Source organism: Schistosoma mansoni (genome assembly GCF_000237925.1).
Source record: "Schistosoma mansoni, WGS project CABG00000000 data, supercontig 0449, strain Puerto Rico, whole genome shotgun sequence".
Lineage (NCBI taxonomy): Eukaryota > Metazoa > Platyhelminthes > Trematoda > Strigeidida > Schistosomatidae > Schistosoma > Schistosoma mansoni.
This window is the reverse complement of record NW_017386279.1, coordinates 6,734-25,736: the sequence shown is the minus strand read 5'-3', so window position 1 is coordinate 25,736 and position 19,003 is coordinate 6,734. Positions and strand designations below refer to the sequence as shown.

Here is a 19,003-nt window from a genome sequence, read left to right as displayed (position 1 = left end):
TTCAACTAGACAGTTTTTATAAGTAAAGATGGATGGTGACTAGCAGTGGAATCCAGGAAGCGCGTTTCGTCCTATTTGGGATTTGTAAGATGGATGTATCTGCATCTCAGAGTTGATGTTCACACTGTGACTCGAATCCAGTAATACTTATGACTTAAGACAATATCGAGGCAATCCGCACAGGATGCACATATACGAATAAGAGACTGATCGATAGGAAGATTCAAACAAACAATACAAATGAAATCAGCCAGTTTCTAGTTAATAATATGTAAATTTCTCTTTATAGAAAATAGATCAATCCATCTTGTCAAATAATCATAAGAATGAAAAAAAATTTCCAAGAGTAGTAGTTGGAGATATGCAGTTCCAGTTAAAAAAATTAGTGTACTCTTCCAGTTCGAACTGCTGTTTCGTAGCCAATAAAGGTGAATGAATTACATTCAAAAACAAAACAAGAAATACTAATTGCTTAGTCCCTATGATAGAAACAGAATACTACCGTTAGAGTTCGTTTAAAGATCCAATGTTGTATACGGTTAACATAACGCGAAGAAATAGTAAATACTTTGTAAAGCAACTAATACTGATTTATTGATGAACAGATATATAACTTAGCATTGTGATTAAAACATATTATTCATCTGAAAGTATTTTCAGTTAGTCATAAGTAATGCGGAATCTGAGACACATATATATCAGTTAAACTTGACATATGAGTAAAGAGAGAGTAGATTATTAATCGTATTAAAAAAATTTAGGTTGTAGGACAAGAAATCATAAGACTCAAAATCCGAAGAGAGACTACGAGTGAATGCATCGACGATATTGCCATCGATTTTAAGACATGTCACACAATATCACTAACCAGATAGTTTTTAACTAACTACACAGATTAGTCCAAAAAACAATGTCTTTAATTACTAATCCAACGTTTTGGAATGACTGTGTTGTATCCCGAAGGGAATTGCGAGTGGTAACTTTTCAGGATTATTTATTGGTCAATGTAATATGTATATTGCCTATTGTATAATTGTTAAATAACTAACCAAATCATATTCATTCGTTTCCTCTTATCATTAACTTTTTTTTGACCTTTGAACTATTATTGAGTTACCATCAGTTTAGTGATTACTATTCACAGCCACATTCGGCTAAATATTGTACAAATGTTATTATCTATTTTATGGGTCGATATGGTCTGTTGGGTTGGTATATAAACTCAGTATGTTTGAAATACAATGATTCATACCACTGAGGCTGTTTTTGGTGTTTTGGACTTAACTGGTTGGGTTAGGCAGATCGCAAGACCAGTTAGCACTCTAGTTTGCTAGTACAGTTTTCGTGTGTCACTGTTCTAATCGATAATACGCTGCTCCCTGTTTGGCGGTCTTATAGCGTCACACATCAACTAGGCAGCCACTCGGCCACAAGATATAACAGACTGATACTAAATTTCTTCCAACTTCCTGAAGAAACAAATATTTAAAGTTACTTCAGGACATTAAACATTACAAAAATGATTATTCCTAGTAGCAAAGATTACTTGCTTACTTAGTTAAAAAATCGTCCATAGACGAATATTTCGCTAAATTTGGTACACCCGTTGTTTTTCCTGAACCACTTGGACCAATGCCACATTTCAATTCAGAGTTATCGACACATCGACGTTTCATTTTTGCACCGCCAACACCAAGACGTCGTAGTGCACGGCTTATACAACGATTTTCAGTACGAATGTGAAAGTGTCGAATGTAAATCACATCATTCACTTGCTGTGGTTGGTTCTGTTTTGTGTCGTCACTAGTACAACCACTATTGTCATTAGTAGTAGTATTACAGTATGCAGTGTCAACTTCCCGACTAACAAGTAAAACTCGTTTTACTGTACTAAGTTTAAGCTAAATAAAAGAAATATAGTACGAAAAACTATTAAGTGACAACAGGATAACAAAAATGTCAAGACAGGAATGACATAATTGAACACGAAACACTTTGATTTTGACAAGTAATTCAAGTGATTAACAGATTACAAAACACTTTCCTTTAATTTTCTTTCCGTTTATTGTTACCAGTTGGTGATATCTCTGGGATTTAGATGTGATGCACTAGTTTTTAGTTTATATCAATGCTTATTCGTTATGCGAAACATGACTGGTCACAATTTTAGGCGCATATTTAGTAAAGAAAACAATTTCAATGGCCTAATGGTCTATTGGATGCTTTAAGCTTGCAAAATGATCGTTCATATAGAAACCTTTAGCGCTCAGTCAATGATGTTAATTATGTATCATTTTCAGATAGTAATCTAATTATTAAACAATAAATTTCTCCGGTACTACTGGGACTATAGGTGAACCAGTCGATAATCAGATCTGTGATCGTGCAATATAACACATGATAACGATTAGTGTCACACATAATAACAATTATAGTGTAGCTTCGATATATGGAACAAAACTTTAAAGGAATTGATGAATACAATAGAAAACAAACCTTCGGAACATTTAATGGAGGCAGTAAATTTTGAAACATATCCACAACTAAACGTAGATGTGGCAATGGAGGGGATGTATTCGCATTTGTACCACCCATACCAAATCCAGTCATTACTAACAAAGGTGGTGAACTATACTGACGACTATCGAAAACTCGACGAACCAAAGTTTGTATATCACGTTTTAAGCTATATTCAGCAACACGAAAAGTAAGACTTGGTCCATGCGGAACACGAATCATGTGTAGATAAACACCACCGTGGCTACTACTACTTTCATTGGTTACTCCTTGAGTTACAGTGGTATCTGAGTGAGAGAAAATAAAGTGACAGTCAAAGAAGTAGAGGTCATAACGATAAGTTCAACTGAATAAGAAGCAAAATCAAGCTTATAGTTAATCACTCAAATTTGAATTAGGACAATTGCTCCTGGAAACTGTACTGTTTGAAAAAATCCAATGAAAATATCACTTTTGCGTTAGTACGCAGTCTGAAACACATAAGGGGATAATATAGAAATCTGAGGACTAGATATTCTCTGATGAACACGAACCTATTTACTGATATTCACATTTCACGCTAATTCGGGAAAATAGCTTAGATCTATAAATATATATAAATAAAGTGAGTTATATAAGTCACCAATGGAATTGCCAGCTTCATCATAAAAAGTTAACTGCATAACGCTGATGTTTAAAAAGTTTATAAGTTAGATTTATGAAGTCTAATTACTTGACATTTTCTGCCTTGAATTTTTACCGATCCTACTCATTTTTTGTGTATTACTTTATACTACTTGTTAATGTTCAGTAACCAGTTTCACCGAGTGTTATACTACAGTATTTACATAAACTAATAACATTCTTTTTGTGTGTAATTACATCCTCTGAAGTATTGTAACAGTAATTTCCAGTTTCGAACATTTTCTAAATCTTCGTTCAAATGTAACAGCGTTCACATTTGAATACTTTTAGTCCCAATTTCGATTGTTCATAAATCGTTGCTAATATTCGAAGAGGCTGTCAGTAGTAATTTCCCCTATCGTATGTTGAATTTACTTTTGTGTTATCATTATAGGAAGCGTTTCTGTTCCCAGATATATATAAATATATATATCAAGATGTAGCATGACCATTCGATAAACGAAAAAGCAATTCCAATGACAATAAATTATCAAAAAAAGGAAATTACGAACTTTGTTCAGTTGTATGATTTTCATCTTTTAAATGTTTTGCAGAAGCTTTAGCTAACCGACGAGCACGCTTCTGTTCACGTTTCTCATCATTTGGATGTGTGAAATATAACAAATGTGTTACGTTCAGTGGACCAGCGATAGTAATAAAATCTTTCAGTACATTCTGACGGGTTACACGTAAACGGCTAGCTGTAAACGGTTCGAAAATCTCTCTTACATCGAGAGATAATTGTTTCACTAAACTACCAACACCGGGACGTGAAAAAATCATGGTATGTGGAGTTTTAGTGTAACGTTTTTCCTCCAATGCAAGCGCCGCGTTCCGCGCATTCCTCACTGACTTTGGACGTTTTTTATGTCCCATTTTGCACTACAATATACTGAAATAAATAATAAAAAAAATTCATAGGACATACTGAACTGTCATATATATAAAAAGATAATTTACAAACGATAAGAATAACCAGTTATAAATAAAGCATAAAAAAGTAGACTATGGTGAACGTCAAAATGATTTTACAAAAAAAAACTAACACATTTAACGTGCGTAGTCATGCGGATTATCCACGTCGGGAATGACATAAATAGATGGTTGAGATTCCAATTCTCTTAGTTTTCCATAAAAACTTAAGACTAATATATACTACTATTTGTTTCAGGATAGGCAAATTCAGATTTTGAACCATATCGTTTATTTGAAACGTTAGTTAGACAATTCCGCTGTCCCCATTGGAGTGAATATGCTTGAGATCCAAACTACACGCTACCAGTTAAATACTGGATGATTTAATCGTTTAAGCTAAGCTACTGTTCTATACACAACTCCGCCTGTAGCTCTTCTAGAGTTACTGCCGGTACCAAGCCCGGGTAAAGGAGGGTTGGGCACGGGGTTAGCGACCTCATCCAGTAGCAAAATTAACTCGCTAAAAAAAACGCTAACCAGAAAAAATAATTCAAACCGTTTAAATTATTCTATATACAGGAGAGTTACTTTCGAAGATAGCCAAGTCGGTGAATAATGGTAACCTTAATGTCATGTTGTTCGACACTGAGATGCAGAAAAAAATTTCATTAATATACTTAGCAAACAGCCACCAAGCTACGTTTTTGATTTGACAAAGTCGTGTACCCATTGGTTTTAATGTAATAAGGATAAGAAGTCAGCAATATGTCCAGCTTCTTTACATCAATATAGATTTGTATTCGATGTGATCTCATGTGTTATTAAAAGGATGAGGATAATTTTTAATTCCCAAAGGTTCATATTGTCAGAGAATACCTTTAGAGGGAGCTGAAAATCGGATTAAGGATGAGTTTGAATGGTCTGATGAAATGTTTAAAGGAGAATCACTTGATAATCATAATACATCATTTCTGTGAATAGCTCCAAATGAGTTAGCTCTATATTTCAAAGCTTTAATGCCCCAGACAGCAACCAATGAGGCATGGTGAAGTACGTTATATCAACGATGGATTTCGTATTTGTAGAGATCCCTGCAACTGTAACTTCAAGAGTGCTTTAATTTCATTCATCTGATTTCGCCCTTCTTAATCTGCTGTCTATAGGCCCGTATGCAACTAAATCAAACATATAAATAAGGTGTATATTTTCAGACATAAACTAACCCTAGATACTTTTCGATATTACTGAAGCATAGATAACAAAAAAAAGGTTTAATCAAGCAATGTACAAAAACAAACAAACAAATGAAATGCAAAACAAGATGTTTATATTTATATTGTATATGATGATCACCTTTTTTACCCGATTATTTTAACAATATAAACAGTACTAAAATACAAGGGGATTATTGGAATAGGAAGAAGAAATAGATTGGTTCAAAAATTAAACGAATGACTGTTTTAAAACAGAAAAGAAAAGATATTTTGCAAGTCAATTAAAAGCTACGTAACTTAGTCACACTAATTCACTTTTCAAGCTCCCAAATATACTATTCATTGTAATTATTATACACAGTAACATACATAATTGAACACAAAAGTATAAATCCACATAGATATACACAGAAACAAACATACAAACATATCCACGGTTAATCAAAGATTGTTTTTTTTCCAACACAATTCAGAGAACTGTGAACATGCAAAGGGTAATAACTTATGTGAGAGCGGATAAATAAGAGTAAAAATAAACCATGGAACAAACAAAATAATTTATGAAAATAATTCATATTAGATATGAACCCAAAAAAAACGAAAGACTGTATTATTGATGTGTATTTGTTTGTGAAAAGAAGAATACTAAACGAGTGATAGGTAAGTGTGTATGTATGACCAGTTTCTTTTCTCGGATTATCATTTTTTTTCATATGACACAGAATGAGCTAATTCCATATGAGTAGGTAGATCAATTCGTAGACAAACCTGTTAACAAAGAAACAATAGCAAATAGGACAAATACTTCGATTAATACAAGGTTTTGGAAGATTGATGAATGGTATAGTTAACATCGGGGACAGTATTTAGTTAGATAACTATTTTATAAACCAGGGACTACGGGATAATTTTTCTTAATATGGGATGCCTCAGTTGTGTGCATCTAAAATCCGACTGGTGACAGAACTTAAAACCTTTAGGTCTTTTGGAGGGCGCTCAACCTTTAGACGACTGGGTTGAGATTTAGTGATTTACATTTAAGACTTTAATGAATTTGTGACATTGCATAACTATCTTTCAATCCTATTAGTACGTAACGGTCTCAAACCTAACATAGATAAACTACACTGATAACCGCTTCTCACTACAACTCTAGGAATTATGTCACGGAATTATTCACTAATTCAAATGAATTGAAATGCAATGCATGTAAAATTACTCGGAACATGATAACTGATAAAGTATCACTTGTTACTGTCTATTGCTTCAACGATTTTAAGCAGCAACGATAAAAAAAACAAGGTAGTATATAAGTATGAGACAAACAATAGCTTGACATATAAAGGCTATATTCATATCCTCTTAGGACTTCAAAGCCGTATAAAAGGGATTATCTTAAACCAAAGCATAGATCACAAGATCCTAGTGAAGAGAAAAAAAATAGCAATAAAATAGACGATCAAGCAATGCATTTTCAAAAGGTACATTTATAACACAGATGTAATTGATAAACACTTGTCATTTGAATAATCATTATTCGAGACCTCAATTAAATATCTAGCAACTTAATTATGATGAAACTATGTTAGTGGGATAATCACGGGACATTATCATTAGATAGCCTCCCGTGTAGAAGGTTGACAAGACCTAGAAGGTTGCCAAATCATGGCGTGATGTCAATCCATGAAAGTTTAAATTGTCTAGTTCACGTTCGCCCGATTATTATAATCAACGGTTGGAGATTCGGGCTCAGAATTGGTCAAAATAATGAAGATTCATTCACTATTTTAGTTTCTAATCAACAACCTTTTCATTCTCGAATCACATTATCTGCTGTCGATCTTTCCTAATACTACTGTTGGTATTATTATATCTCAGTGGTTCAGGACTCATAGATACCTGAAGGTCATGAGTTCGATGCCTTAAGAATTCCTAAGTGTAAACCACTGAGTTCTTTACGAGGTTGGAAAGGTTGTATAGTGTTTCTTGGTTTACAAAAGTATCACAAGTGAGGTTAGTTTCTGACGAATACAGACCACAAAATTATCCTGTTGATATGTTAAACTATTTATTAAGATAAATATCATCAAATAAGATTTCTCTATAAGGAAGTAAATTTTAAATTATTTAAAAAAAAATCATGAAAACCAGCTTACTTGACCACATTCCTGGCATGTTTGCATTGTTTTTAGGACTTTTTTGGACCATGGAGGAAGAGCTAATATGGGGATTTTGTTGCGCTTAAATTGATGACCACTTTTTAACAAAGCTTCTTGCATATCAACTGGAATACGTGGAGATCCTTGTGCTTGCAGAGCACGAAGTAAGGCACGTTGAAGTCCTATATCAGGCAATAAGGAAATCATCGGACCTATCCAGTATGGAATATCTAAAAAATAGAATAGTACTCTATGATTACAAAATAAAACAGTGATATAAAGCATATGAAAATGTGATTATGATAAAAAGGATTCAGCTTTGATGGTAAATAATTATATGCAGTGGGTAGCAGCAGCTAATTCTGGTGACTAATGGGAGCTCATTCAACTCATCCGCATCATTGGCAGCAAGAATTCTGGTGTGAGTGAACCAATATGTGAAGTTATTGGGATACCAATCAAAAACAGCTACCGACGTCGAGAACGATGAGCAGGATTTTCCGAGTAGCAGTTCAAATGGTCTGCTGCCTCGGAGATAGCGATCAGACTGTCTTGCCGTCCGTGACCGGTGACGACTGATCCACCTAATGAGGCGAAGTCCGCAAGGAACTCCAGCTCATTAGTATGTTCTAACTACCAGGTTTCTCGGTCTTTAAGCAAGCTTTGTACAATTTCATTACATAACAATCTTCCTTCATGGTCAAACTAATACATCGACGTGACTCAACGAGTTAGAGCCTGTAGAAACCCAGTGCATATCTTATGTTTCAGTGACCAACAAATCCATCTCCATAAACGGATCAATGTCAGGAAATTGGTTTCAGCTTCTGTTGCAACAATACATCAAACCAAGCCCCATATATAAGCACCTAAGGTAGAGTGAGGGCATACAACCACCTCACTGCAACGTTTTATTTAAGCAGTGGAGTTAAGCAACGTGGCCTAATCTCACTATTCCTAGTTCACTTTGCTATTGATAACGTTTTGGAAACAGCTCTGATAGATGTAGGTAATGGTGGTGTAAATCTGTTTCCTGTAGAAAGACTTTTCCACCTTGAGTATGCGGACGATATTGTCTTACTGTGCGATGATACCCAAGCCATACTATCCTCACTTCAGTCAGTCACAACGTAGAACTTCGTACGTACGTACATCAGTTCGAGTTACCATACCACATTAACGCAGAGATGCATTTGTCGATTCGAACCCCATAGTGGTAGATGTAGTAAGAGCATAAGCAGTAACCCGAAAGATTAGGGTTTGAAGATGTTATTTAAAGAGTATAACCCAGTGAAGTAAATTTGAAAAGAGAAAAAAAGATAGAGACATGAAGACTTCAGAAGATTAGAATTTGGGAGAACACAAAGAGCGGATGCACCTTCGCCATTGCAAACGATTTTGAGCCATGTCATTCAAGGTGTCTAACCATCGATTGCTATCATCTCGCCAATCCCAATCGGGTACAATCTACATCTAATCAGTTGGCAATTAGTTTCTGTAGGTATGGGGTATGCTTTGCACCTTCTAAGCCGAAAGTACTTTTACAGGACTGGAAGGTCCCTTATCCTGTATTCACTCTGGATATTGAGTAGATGGAAGTAGTCGAAGCGTTCGTGTGTTTGGATAGCTGCATAAGTGCTAGTGGTGGTGTGAGTGATGAGATCAACTCACGTACAATGAAAGCCAGAGCAGCTTATGCAAATCTGGGCAATCTTCGGAGCGTCCGCTGGGCCTTCATGACTCTCCAGTTGGGGCCCTAGAGATGGTGCAACATAGCGGCTTGAGATGTTATCAGAAGTGGGTCAGAAGAAAAGCCAGTGACGATAATGATGAGAAATCCTCAAATCAAAGAATTCTTCCTGCTTGTATTTTTCCTATCCAAACTGCCTCTTCCAGTATTATTATTATTACAATTATTAATATTGTCGCCTACGTACACTAATTTCTGTTTATTGTTGTACTTTTTTGTCACGCTCACCTTTCATATTCTATCTCTTCACAACCACATTTTTGTTGTGTGGCACATGTATATTTGATGCCGTTTGGTAGGTAATTAATAAATAAGCTCAAAAACCGCAACTTCATCAAAATTTCTACAATTTTTTTCAGATGGAACAAAAAACTATTATACAACAACTTACTGTCATCACTATCATCATTGTCATTCACAGTATTGACATTTAAAAGACCAACTAAGCCTTCCAAGTAAGCTGTAGCATTGATTTGTTTATAACGATAACGACGTGATAAATCCGCAAATCGAATAAAAGCTGTCTTGCCACTTTTATCAAATAAATCATTTTCCACTGTTCGAATTAATTCACGATTACGTGTTTCCATATCCGGTGGAGCTATATATTGAGACTTTAGTGAAAATAACAATCATATACATAAATAAAGATTGACAATGACAAATATATAGCACAATGGGTAAATGAACTATGAGAGGACAGTTGATAATGATACTACCATAATGAAGCGGTGGCTCGGTGGTTAAGGAGCGATGCTATCAGTCATAAGTTAACGAGTTCGAGACCCAAATTCAACCTTTTTCATCTTTAAAAACCAAATCGTATATCACTAGCTCATACATACAGAATGTGGCACAAAGCTAAGTGCGTTAATCTGTACCTGGTAATAAACACTAATAGTAAAGTTTGTCGTGTCCGATCGGAAAATAAAAATGGACTCGTTGTTTAATCATATATAGATGCCAAAAAACTAATCAATTTCATAAGATATGAGAACAAAAAACCAGTATTGCTTTCGTTTAAACTTGAATTCGTGGGATATTTCAATGAATAAGACAGTATATAACGTTACGAAAAGTTGTAAATAAAAGATTCGATTATCATGAGAAACGTTTTCGCTTGAACGTCCTAAGAATATGATGAAGATTTTGGTAGCTTGAAAGTAAGTGATTCTTGGAGCATTCCCATTTCACAAGCAACAAGACCACTCTTCCATAAAGTTATTATTGTACCAACGTTTCTAAAAAGATAATACATAACGTTTGCATTATTAGCATATAACTTAAAATGAAACATGATTCCTTTATTTCCGTAACCAAAGGGAACCTTATTTAACAATCCAGCATTTGGGAACACAGCGGTAGTAATTGAGTCCTTTACTTATAACAAAAGGCCGAATAATGCATGGAACTACAAGGATTGACCACAGAGTAATGACCAATATCACGTTTGTTTGGTCCTTCAGTGTTATCCGAGTTCAGTCGACCAAGTTGTGACTCAATACTGCGCAATTTACATTTAAATGTTAGATAGTTTAGTGGTAACATCTCAGACTATGCAGCTGATTGAAGCAAGTTTGAATCCGAAAGAGACCGTCAGTTTCCAGAAGACTGTAGGTACCTCTTGCTGACGAATGTCAAATAGCGTGAAACCTATGCTGAGGTTTTTATGACGACTACCTTCTTGGGTTTTTTTTGGTAAAAAACTTGTTGAAATAAATTTAAAGCAATTAGTCCCTTTGATAAATTTCGACAATGTAATAAGAAGACGAAGATTATCAGAACTATGTGCTGAGAACTCGTGCTGAGAATTCTATATTGTATCAGATTATAATATTGAATAAAGCCACTAATAATAACAATAATAATAATAATATTAATAATAATAACTACCTAACAATATACGGAACAATAAGTAGTTATTCAGTTCTACTAAATAACGACTTTTCAGGAGAACGTATTGCTGTGATTTAGCATCTGGAAATGTGAAATATCGATGTTGTTGCCAATGGAGTGACAAAAATAATTGAGTCAAGTGAAGTGGGAGTTGTTATTTAAAAGTAAGGTTCATGAAAAACTTTTATGATTTATCAACTCGTTTACTGGGTACAGATTAGTTTACTTGGTTATAAATTTAGAAACAATACAACTCAGCTGCTCAAACCAAAGTAGATGGAGGGGTTGGAGCTCAAAATTGGAACTTAGTGACTGAAACCCGAACGCTTTAACAACTAAATAAGCACCCTACTTCAATTATAAAGAGCCTCTGTATATAAAGCAATAGAAATTTGCTAAAATTAGGTGTGTTTAAACTAACACTGGTACTTTCAAACTATGGCTTTCACGTTGATGTAGTGGTTGAGCTTGCCTATCGTGACTGCCCGATCTAGGCATCCCCACCGAAACATATGTTTGTTTAGGTTTTACTGTGCCAGGCAGGTCTGTTGGAGAACGGTGATATCAAATGCAGCGACATGAGGCCTGAGGGAAAAATTGTATCACTGGTTCTATAGGAATGTGACAACAGCAAGGTGTTTACCACAGACATTTGCAGTGATGCTGCCTTGTTATAAATCAAGGACTTGGAAGATTAAATTTCAGTAAATAGATTATGTACATGTTAGGATATTCACAAGAATATCCCAAAAATTATCTCGAATGTAAAGTGGTATGTTTTCAGACTCTTCACATAATTCGCATGTTATTTCCTATTGGCCATTATTTACAGTTGTCCTAACTATGATTTTCATGTGTCGTTTCCCTATTGGTCAATTATGAGTTGTCCTAATTATAACCTTTACGTGTCCTTCGATTTCAATGGTTACGGTTAATAGTTATCGTAACTATATAAATATGCCTTGTCTGTAAACCATTTTTGTTCTGCTGCTGACCCCATAAACAATTCTCATTTGACGGTTGTGTTCCGATTTATTGGAGTTGGGGAACAGTATTGGGGTCGAACTAGGATATCTGAATTTGGTCAATCGGTAGAATTTCGTGTGGTCCTATCGCGATAAGTAATATTTAGGCGAATTTATATTTGTACATTTATATTTCCTTATTGCAAGCTTCAATTTGACCTATAGATTATTATTATTATTATACGAATTACTGTTCCTAAATTATACTCAGTTTGTTGATTACTGTCTCCCACAATCACAGCACTTTTTGGCTTGATCTTGTACAAATGTTTTTTTTCTTATTTCATGATGTAATGCGATCTGTTTGGTTTTTATATAAACCAGGTATGTTTTAAATAAATAATTCACATGGTGGGAGCTGTTATTGGCATTCTGGATTTAACTGGACGGGCTAGGAGAACAAAGGACCAATAATGACGTTAGGCTGCTCATACCGGTCAAACGTCATTGATCGAATAAGCCGTATTTCTATTGGCAAATAAATCACATGATAATTAACTTGGATAAAAAGTCACAACAAACAGTACACTTAGTAAATAAATCAAATCAAATCCCAACATACCTTAGCGTATAATAAACATTCAATATCCATATTATCATTAAATTGAATAGCTTTTATAATTTGGATTAATGAATTAATCTCAGGTTTTAAAGTGTTATTTACAACACTACTAGTTGTATGAGTAGAAATTTGTTGTTCAGGCTGATGAACAGTAGTATCAATGATTTTCTTTTTTGTTTGTCGATTTTGTAATTTTTTCGGTATTTTATCATCATCAGGGTTAGTTTTATTTTCAGATAGACATGGAAAATCATTTGTAAGTGATAATGGTTCATGATTAATTAGATTTGTTTGATGAGACGATTGTGGATTAACATTAAGAATATCTACTGTTCGGATATGAGTGAACTGAGGTTTTTCCAATAGTGATTGATCATCAGTATACTGAAATGAGAAAGATAGAGAGAGAAAAATGATATCCTGACATGAAATAACTTTAGTTAATCAATGAGAATATTGGTAACCGTGAGGAATAAGCGTAAGCCTTATACATTTTTGCCCCCAAATGCCCTGGTACGGCCGAGAGTGGGGAGAGACCGCCCTCCCTCTCGAAATGCTCTCACATAGCCACGCGTATATAGCCTCTCCCAGGGAAGTCCTACTCATTGCCTTCTCGTAACATTACTGTTGTTTACGAAATTGAGAGGACGAAAAGCGAATGTCCGACGCTTTAACCGGGTCGGTGGGTACGGAAGATCTATATAGGGGAGTTGGAAAACCACAATTCCAAACCAATGGTGCACGTGGGCTCCAGTATTCTGAGGGAACAAATGAGGTATGAGTCAATTGTTGGTCACCAGGTACCATGGGACTGCATTTCCTTACAATGTTCCACTGCCTTGTGGGTCAGATCTTTAGGTCAAAGGCTCCGGGTGTGGCCCCTTAAGAAAACTACCTGCTTCAGTTTGGGCACCTGGGCAGTATCACAGCACTCACAGAAATCGAATGAGGTTTGCGCGGCGCATATGTATCTGGTGCTTCCTTGCACCAATATTTATGTGCTTAAATAAATAAATAAATAAATATATAAACGTTTAATATGATCTTGACTAATCTTTGACTCTTTTCAGCTTATTAGAAAAACAGAAAGTATGAATATATGATTGATAATGTTAGAACTAACATTGAGAGTTTCAAGGTCCTAATCTGAAATCATGGTCACTGGATAATTTAATGACGCTTTCGGCATTAAAATTATTCATCTCCGTTCAATAGACAACAATCTGTTTAATGTACATCATGACTCTGAAGAGCCTTACTTATTTCTATTCCGTGAAAAACATGGTTATAATTTTTTATTCCTCGAATAAATCGTAAATAATAAAGACAAATATTAGCGACATCTAACACAATCCACAGAGTATGAAGAACATTTTGTAACATATATTTAGAACACATAACTTGTGACTAACAGTGGAATCTGAAATAAGACTTCGTCCTACTTGGGACTCATAAACTGCAAACATCTGCGTTTTAGTACTGATAATCATAAGTCTTGGTGAAAAGTACTAAGTTCGAGTGTTGATGTAGACATCAATACTACATTGTAGGAACATTCAGTCGACAAGCCCCAAATAGGACAAAATGAGCGCCCTGGTGATACAGTACACCAATAAGACATCCGCCAAATGATAAGTATACTAGATTGGCCAAGATTTGGTTACCATTTTAAACAAATGAGACCCATGCCAATGATTGAATATGTCTAAGTTTACTGGGGATGAGCACATATATGTGAACAAATGCATAAATATTTCTCGATTCCGTTTGGCCAATAAAACTCACCTATAACTACCAACCCTATCACTCATGTGGTCAATTGGATTTGTGTGTCGGCATCAGAACCGGGCACCACACACATGTAGCGGTAGATAAATCACAAAAATAAATAGTTCTGTAAGTCTTCGACATTGATGCTGACCTAATTAGTTTTACTGGACAAAATCTAGGTGAAGGCTTCCGGTCACGATGCATCCACGCCAGATCACAAGTGGGTACGTTATGCTACGCATTTGTTGCAACTACTAGTCAGCTCAGATTAAATGCTTCTTGACATATCGATAGCTTTTCAAATATGTCTTTCAATGTTTTCATTTCTGACTTTTAATTTGACTGAGTTTGTATCTCTCAATCAGAAAGGTGTTACGTGTAAAGGCGTTGTCGAAATCCGAATACCTATGGCATTTTTACATACAACATCTAAATCTCACTGCTAGCCATAAACCCAACAATTCTGAAATACATATATGTTCATTAACTAACCTTTTCGCTATCATCCTTTAAAGTCATACCACCATGCTCATCCGATTCATTGTTTATTGTTCTTGAGCTGTGTCTGGGTTTTGGTTTCTTTGTATTTTTTAATCCAGTTGAGGCTGATAATGGCTCCGTTTTCTTCTTTATCACATCAGCTGCTGGTGTTTTAAACAACTTGGATTTATTTTCCAAAACTGACTTTGAAGTTAAGTTAATAGTGCGATTTGGATGACTAGGATTGGAATTTGTTGGAAGTGACGGAAAATCGGAAGGTGTAGGCGTCTGTAGAGAAGTTGATGGAGGAAATGTGGACTTAGGTTGTTCTTCCGAAGACATATTACGGCTTGTTTTCGGCCATCCTGACGAAGGACTGCTGCTACTAGCTATCACAGGAGGAATGTTACCAAAGAAATTAAATTTCGTTGACTATATACAGAAAAAATATCTTTTAGAATTTATACATTAGCAGTAACAGTCAAATGAATTTTAATTAAAATTCAAGAGATTTAACCCACCACTCCAATAAAAATATCAACACGAACGATGTAAATTTAAATATTTATTGTTCAAGGGTGTTGTGCAAAATGGCGGACTTGACGTTCCACATTACGAAATAACCGGTTAGACAACCACTGGAAACCAAAAAGCAACAGGTGTTTTGTCCCAGTACAAAACTCAGCAGTGTGCACTCAAACATGATGAAGACTGAACCCAGGATACTGAGGGTTAGTGGACCGGTGAGTTGGCATCCGAATGTTTATATTTTTGATTGTAACCAATTTATGTAATACAAATACAGAAAAGTGTCAACAGATTATGATTACGCAATAATTCGGAGGTTCTGAGGTACGAGTCTTCGTAAGGTCGTAGGTGCGCACTGCTGAGTTCCAGTGTTTTGTTTTTTTAATAAGTAATTGCGTTCTGAATTCTAATAACAACAATGGATATTTCTGGCTTATTATGGCTGATTTCAGGTTAAGTTATTTAATTTCCTGTCACTTATTTATTATGAAAACTTATAGGGAAGTGTACAACTGTCCAAAATGATTTGAAGTAACCTTAATAATTGAGGCTAAGTTTACCAATAAAACCTTTTAAAAACCATGGTAACTACATAATTATAAAGAGTTTCATCTCATTAGTTCTTATACATTACAACTGAAACTATTCATCTATTTCTGAAACCGAATAAGCGATGATCTGTTTCCGTTATCAAATACGATTAGCTATATTGTCTCGTAAACCCTCAACGACGATTTCACAGATGTAAATTAGAAGACAATCCAATCATATGTTTTACTCTTCATCTTCAACATGTGCTATTTACGAATCAAGATAGGAAGATTAACTGTTTTCAATATTTATAATTAATTCATCTATTAGCTACAAATTCGTACGCTTGACTTTGAGACACACCTCAAGTGTGAGGGCTAGTGATACAACCGAGTTTTTCAAACCAAAGTCGAAAATGCGAGATTCAAATGTGACTTAGTGACTGAAAGTTGAATGCTGTACCCATTGGCTTTTTTCATAGAAAAGACGTTATCTTAACAGCTTCTTCAGCATTACGAGTAAATACATAAATAAGTTAGTTTCAAGGAATCCAGCACCATAAAACAGGGGTAAAGCAGTGCTCTACTGTTTAGGGTGTTCGGATTTCAACCACTAAGCTGCAGGTTCGAATTGCGCACTGCCTATTTTGGTTTGGGAAACCAGGTAGTATATCATTAGCACTCACACTTATTTATTTATTCAAACATAAATATTGGTACGCAAGGGCATCAGATACATATGCGCCGCACAAATCTCATTTGATTTGTATGAGGGCTGAGATACTACCCAGGTGTCCAAAATGAAGCAGGTGGTTTTCGTAGGAGGCCACATCCGAAGCCTTTGACCTAAAGATCTGACCCACAAGGCAGTGGAACATTGTAAGGAAATGCAGTCCCATGGTACCTGGTGACCAACAATTGACTCATACCTCATTTGTTCCCTCAGAATACTGGAGCCCACGTGCACCATTGGTTTGGAATTGTGGTTTTCCAACTCCCCTATATAGATCTTCCGTACCCACCGACCCGGTTAAAGCGTCGGACATTCGCTTTTCGTCCTCTCAATTTCGTAAACAACAGTAATGTTACGAGAAGGCAATGAGTAGGACTTCCCTGGGAGAGGCTATATACGCGTGGCTATGTGAGAGCATTTCGAGAGGGAGGGCGGTCTCTCCCCACTCTCGGCCGTACCAAGGTCACTTAAAGTGTGATTTATACTTGTTTACCTGATTAGTGAATTAACTTAATACCACATCATAAATTTAAATGTGTTTTAGTCTAATGATTAATTAACCAATGCAAGCAATGCATACATGAAACATACCAGAAGCATGATTATTTGATCCAAGGGTTGGAAAGCTAAAATGATTGGACATAGCAGTCTGAGGATTTTGTATGAGTTGAGAAGCATTACTTCTAACCCAAGTGGGAGGATTGCCTAATAATTGAGAAAAAATGAGAAAAAAAAACAAGGATGAAAATAACAAAGAAAATATATAATTCGCTTCAGCTAAATTATCCACTTTTCTTCTAGTCAGACGTTTGTAATATGTAATGTTTAATAGAATTACTTCATAGTTAAATTCAAATATATAGTGAGTTCGAATGCATAACTCATTGGTTGAAACCCAAAATGATCATTTAATATATGTGTATCAACTAGATAAGAAGGTTGAGAAATTCGATTGTTTTCCGAAATATCTGTCTTACTTATGTATGCAGAAGATGAACATAAAAAATAATTTCACTGTCTAGTCAATTCAATAATTTAATATATGAAAATGAGTAAACGAAACAACTTATTTACATCAGAAGTTAATTAACAGATATCTTACCAGTGGAAGGATTTGGTGATTGTGTTAAACTAGGAAAATCTTCAGATGTAAGACGATCTTTATTGGTAAAATTGATATTAGCAACACGAGAAACCCAACTTCCACCCGTTATTGGTCGTTTATTTTGTACGGAATTATTTGTATCGTTTACCTCGCGTTCTGTTAAACTAGCGGCCGACTCTTTAAGTCTTTGAATGGGTGCTTGAGGGCTGCTAGACTCATTTGTTGTTGAATGAGAACTCGTGGTCACTGGTCTGGTCGACTGAAGTGAAGGGAAATCTTCCCCAGTCCATTCGGAAGGATTAGGTCGTCGGTATGTTACACTAGGATTGTCTTGTGAAGTAAGTCTGCCATCAGATGCATCTACATTTACAAACACAAAGCCGAAATACTTAATTTTAAACGACCGTAACGCAAGCAAATGAATTAACAGTTAATGTATTATAATAAACACCTATAACTCTTCTACGGTTACTGCCAGTCCCAAGCCTGGATAAAGAAGGAGAGTTGAGCACAGGATCAGCAACTCCATCCCGTAGAAAAAAAACTTGTTAAAAAGTGCTAACCACACAAAAAAACTTAAACCATTTAAACTGTTTCAGGAGTCGAAGGATCTTCATCCAGAAGAATTACGACGCCTCATGGTGAAATCCTGGGCCCTCCGGAAGTCAAGAGGCCGATGCCCCTTTTAATAACCAGCGCAACAATTAACATAGGTACATTGAGTGTTAGGACAACACCGGATATGATAATATCACGGGAAAGCATGAACTGGGAGAAAGTAACGAAAATAGTAGAAGATTTGAAAATTTATATGCATTCAACATATTGGTTACAGGCGGCACAATATTCCCACACAAAACTACGTGGGTCTAACCAGATCACACTACACAGAACCAAGTAGATCATATTTTCATCAATAAAAAATTCAGAAGATCAATGGAAGATGTGAGAACCAAGAGTGGAGCTGATATGAATTCAGATCAACAACTGGTGGTTGCCAAGATAAGACTGAAGCCAAAGAAACACTGGACAACTGAAGAAACAACATTACAAAGGTTTAATACAGACTTTCTTCAAGATATTGACGAACTCAACAAATTCAAGATGGCAACACATTCGAAACCTTAAAAGATCTACTCAAAGAGCAAACTATTAT

General features: G+C 35.5%; 2 protein-coding genes across 2 annotated transcripts in view; both read right to left on the bottom strand.

Moving 5' to 3' along the window:
- Nucleotides 1-1,550: 1,550 nt before the first annotated feature.
- On the bottom strand, nucleotides 1,551-4,056 carry Smp_212510 (peter pan-related; the record flags this gene model as incomplete). Its single annotated transcript, XM_018798264.1, has 3 exons — nucleotides 1,551-1,901; nucleotides 2,497-2,804; nucleotides 3,693-4,056. The coding sequence occupies 3 exons, from the start codon at nucleotides 4,054-4,056 to the stop codon at nucleotides 1,551-1,553; spliced, it is 1,023 nt and encodes a 340-aa protein (XP_018644748.1).
- A 1,952-nt stretch (nucleotides 4,057-6,008) lies between these two features.
- Nucleotides 6,009-19,003, bottom strand: part of Smp_212500 (peter pan-related) — a gene marked incomplete at both ends in the record, with an annotated part of 14,717 nt that continues 1,722 nt past the window's right edge. The window contains 7 exons of the mRNA XM_018798153.1: nucleotides 6,009-6,077; nucleotides 7,466-7,698; nucleotides 9,610-9,832; nucleotides 12,702-13,085; nucleotides 14,964-15,340; nucleotides 17,334-17,447; nucleotides 17,845-18,191. Of these exons, the coding sequence (XP_018644747.1) occupies nucleotides 6,009-6,077; nucleotides 7,466-7,698; nucleotides 9,610-9,832; nucleotides 12,702-13,085; nucleotides 14,964-15,340; nucleotides 17,334-17,447; nucleotides 17,845-18,191 (1,747 nt within the window). The remainder of the gene's footprint in view (nucleotides 6,078-7,465; nucleotides 7,699-9,609; nucleotides 9,833-12,701; nucleotides 13,086-14,963; nucleotides 15,341-17,333; nucleotides 17,448-17,844; nucleotides 18,192-19,003) is intronic.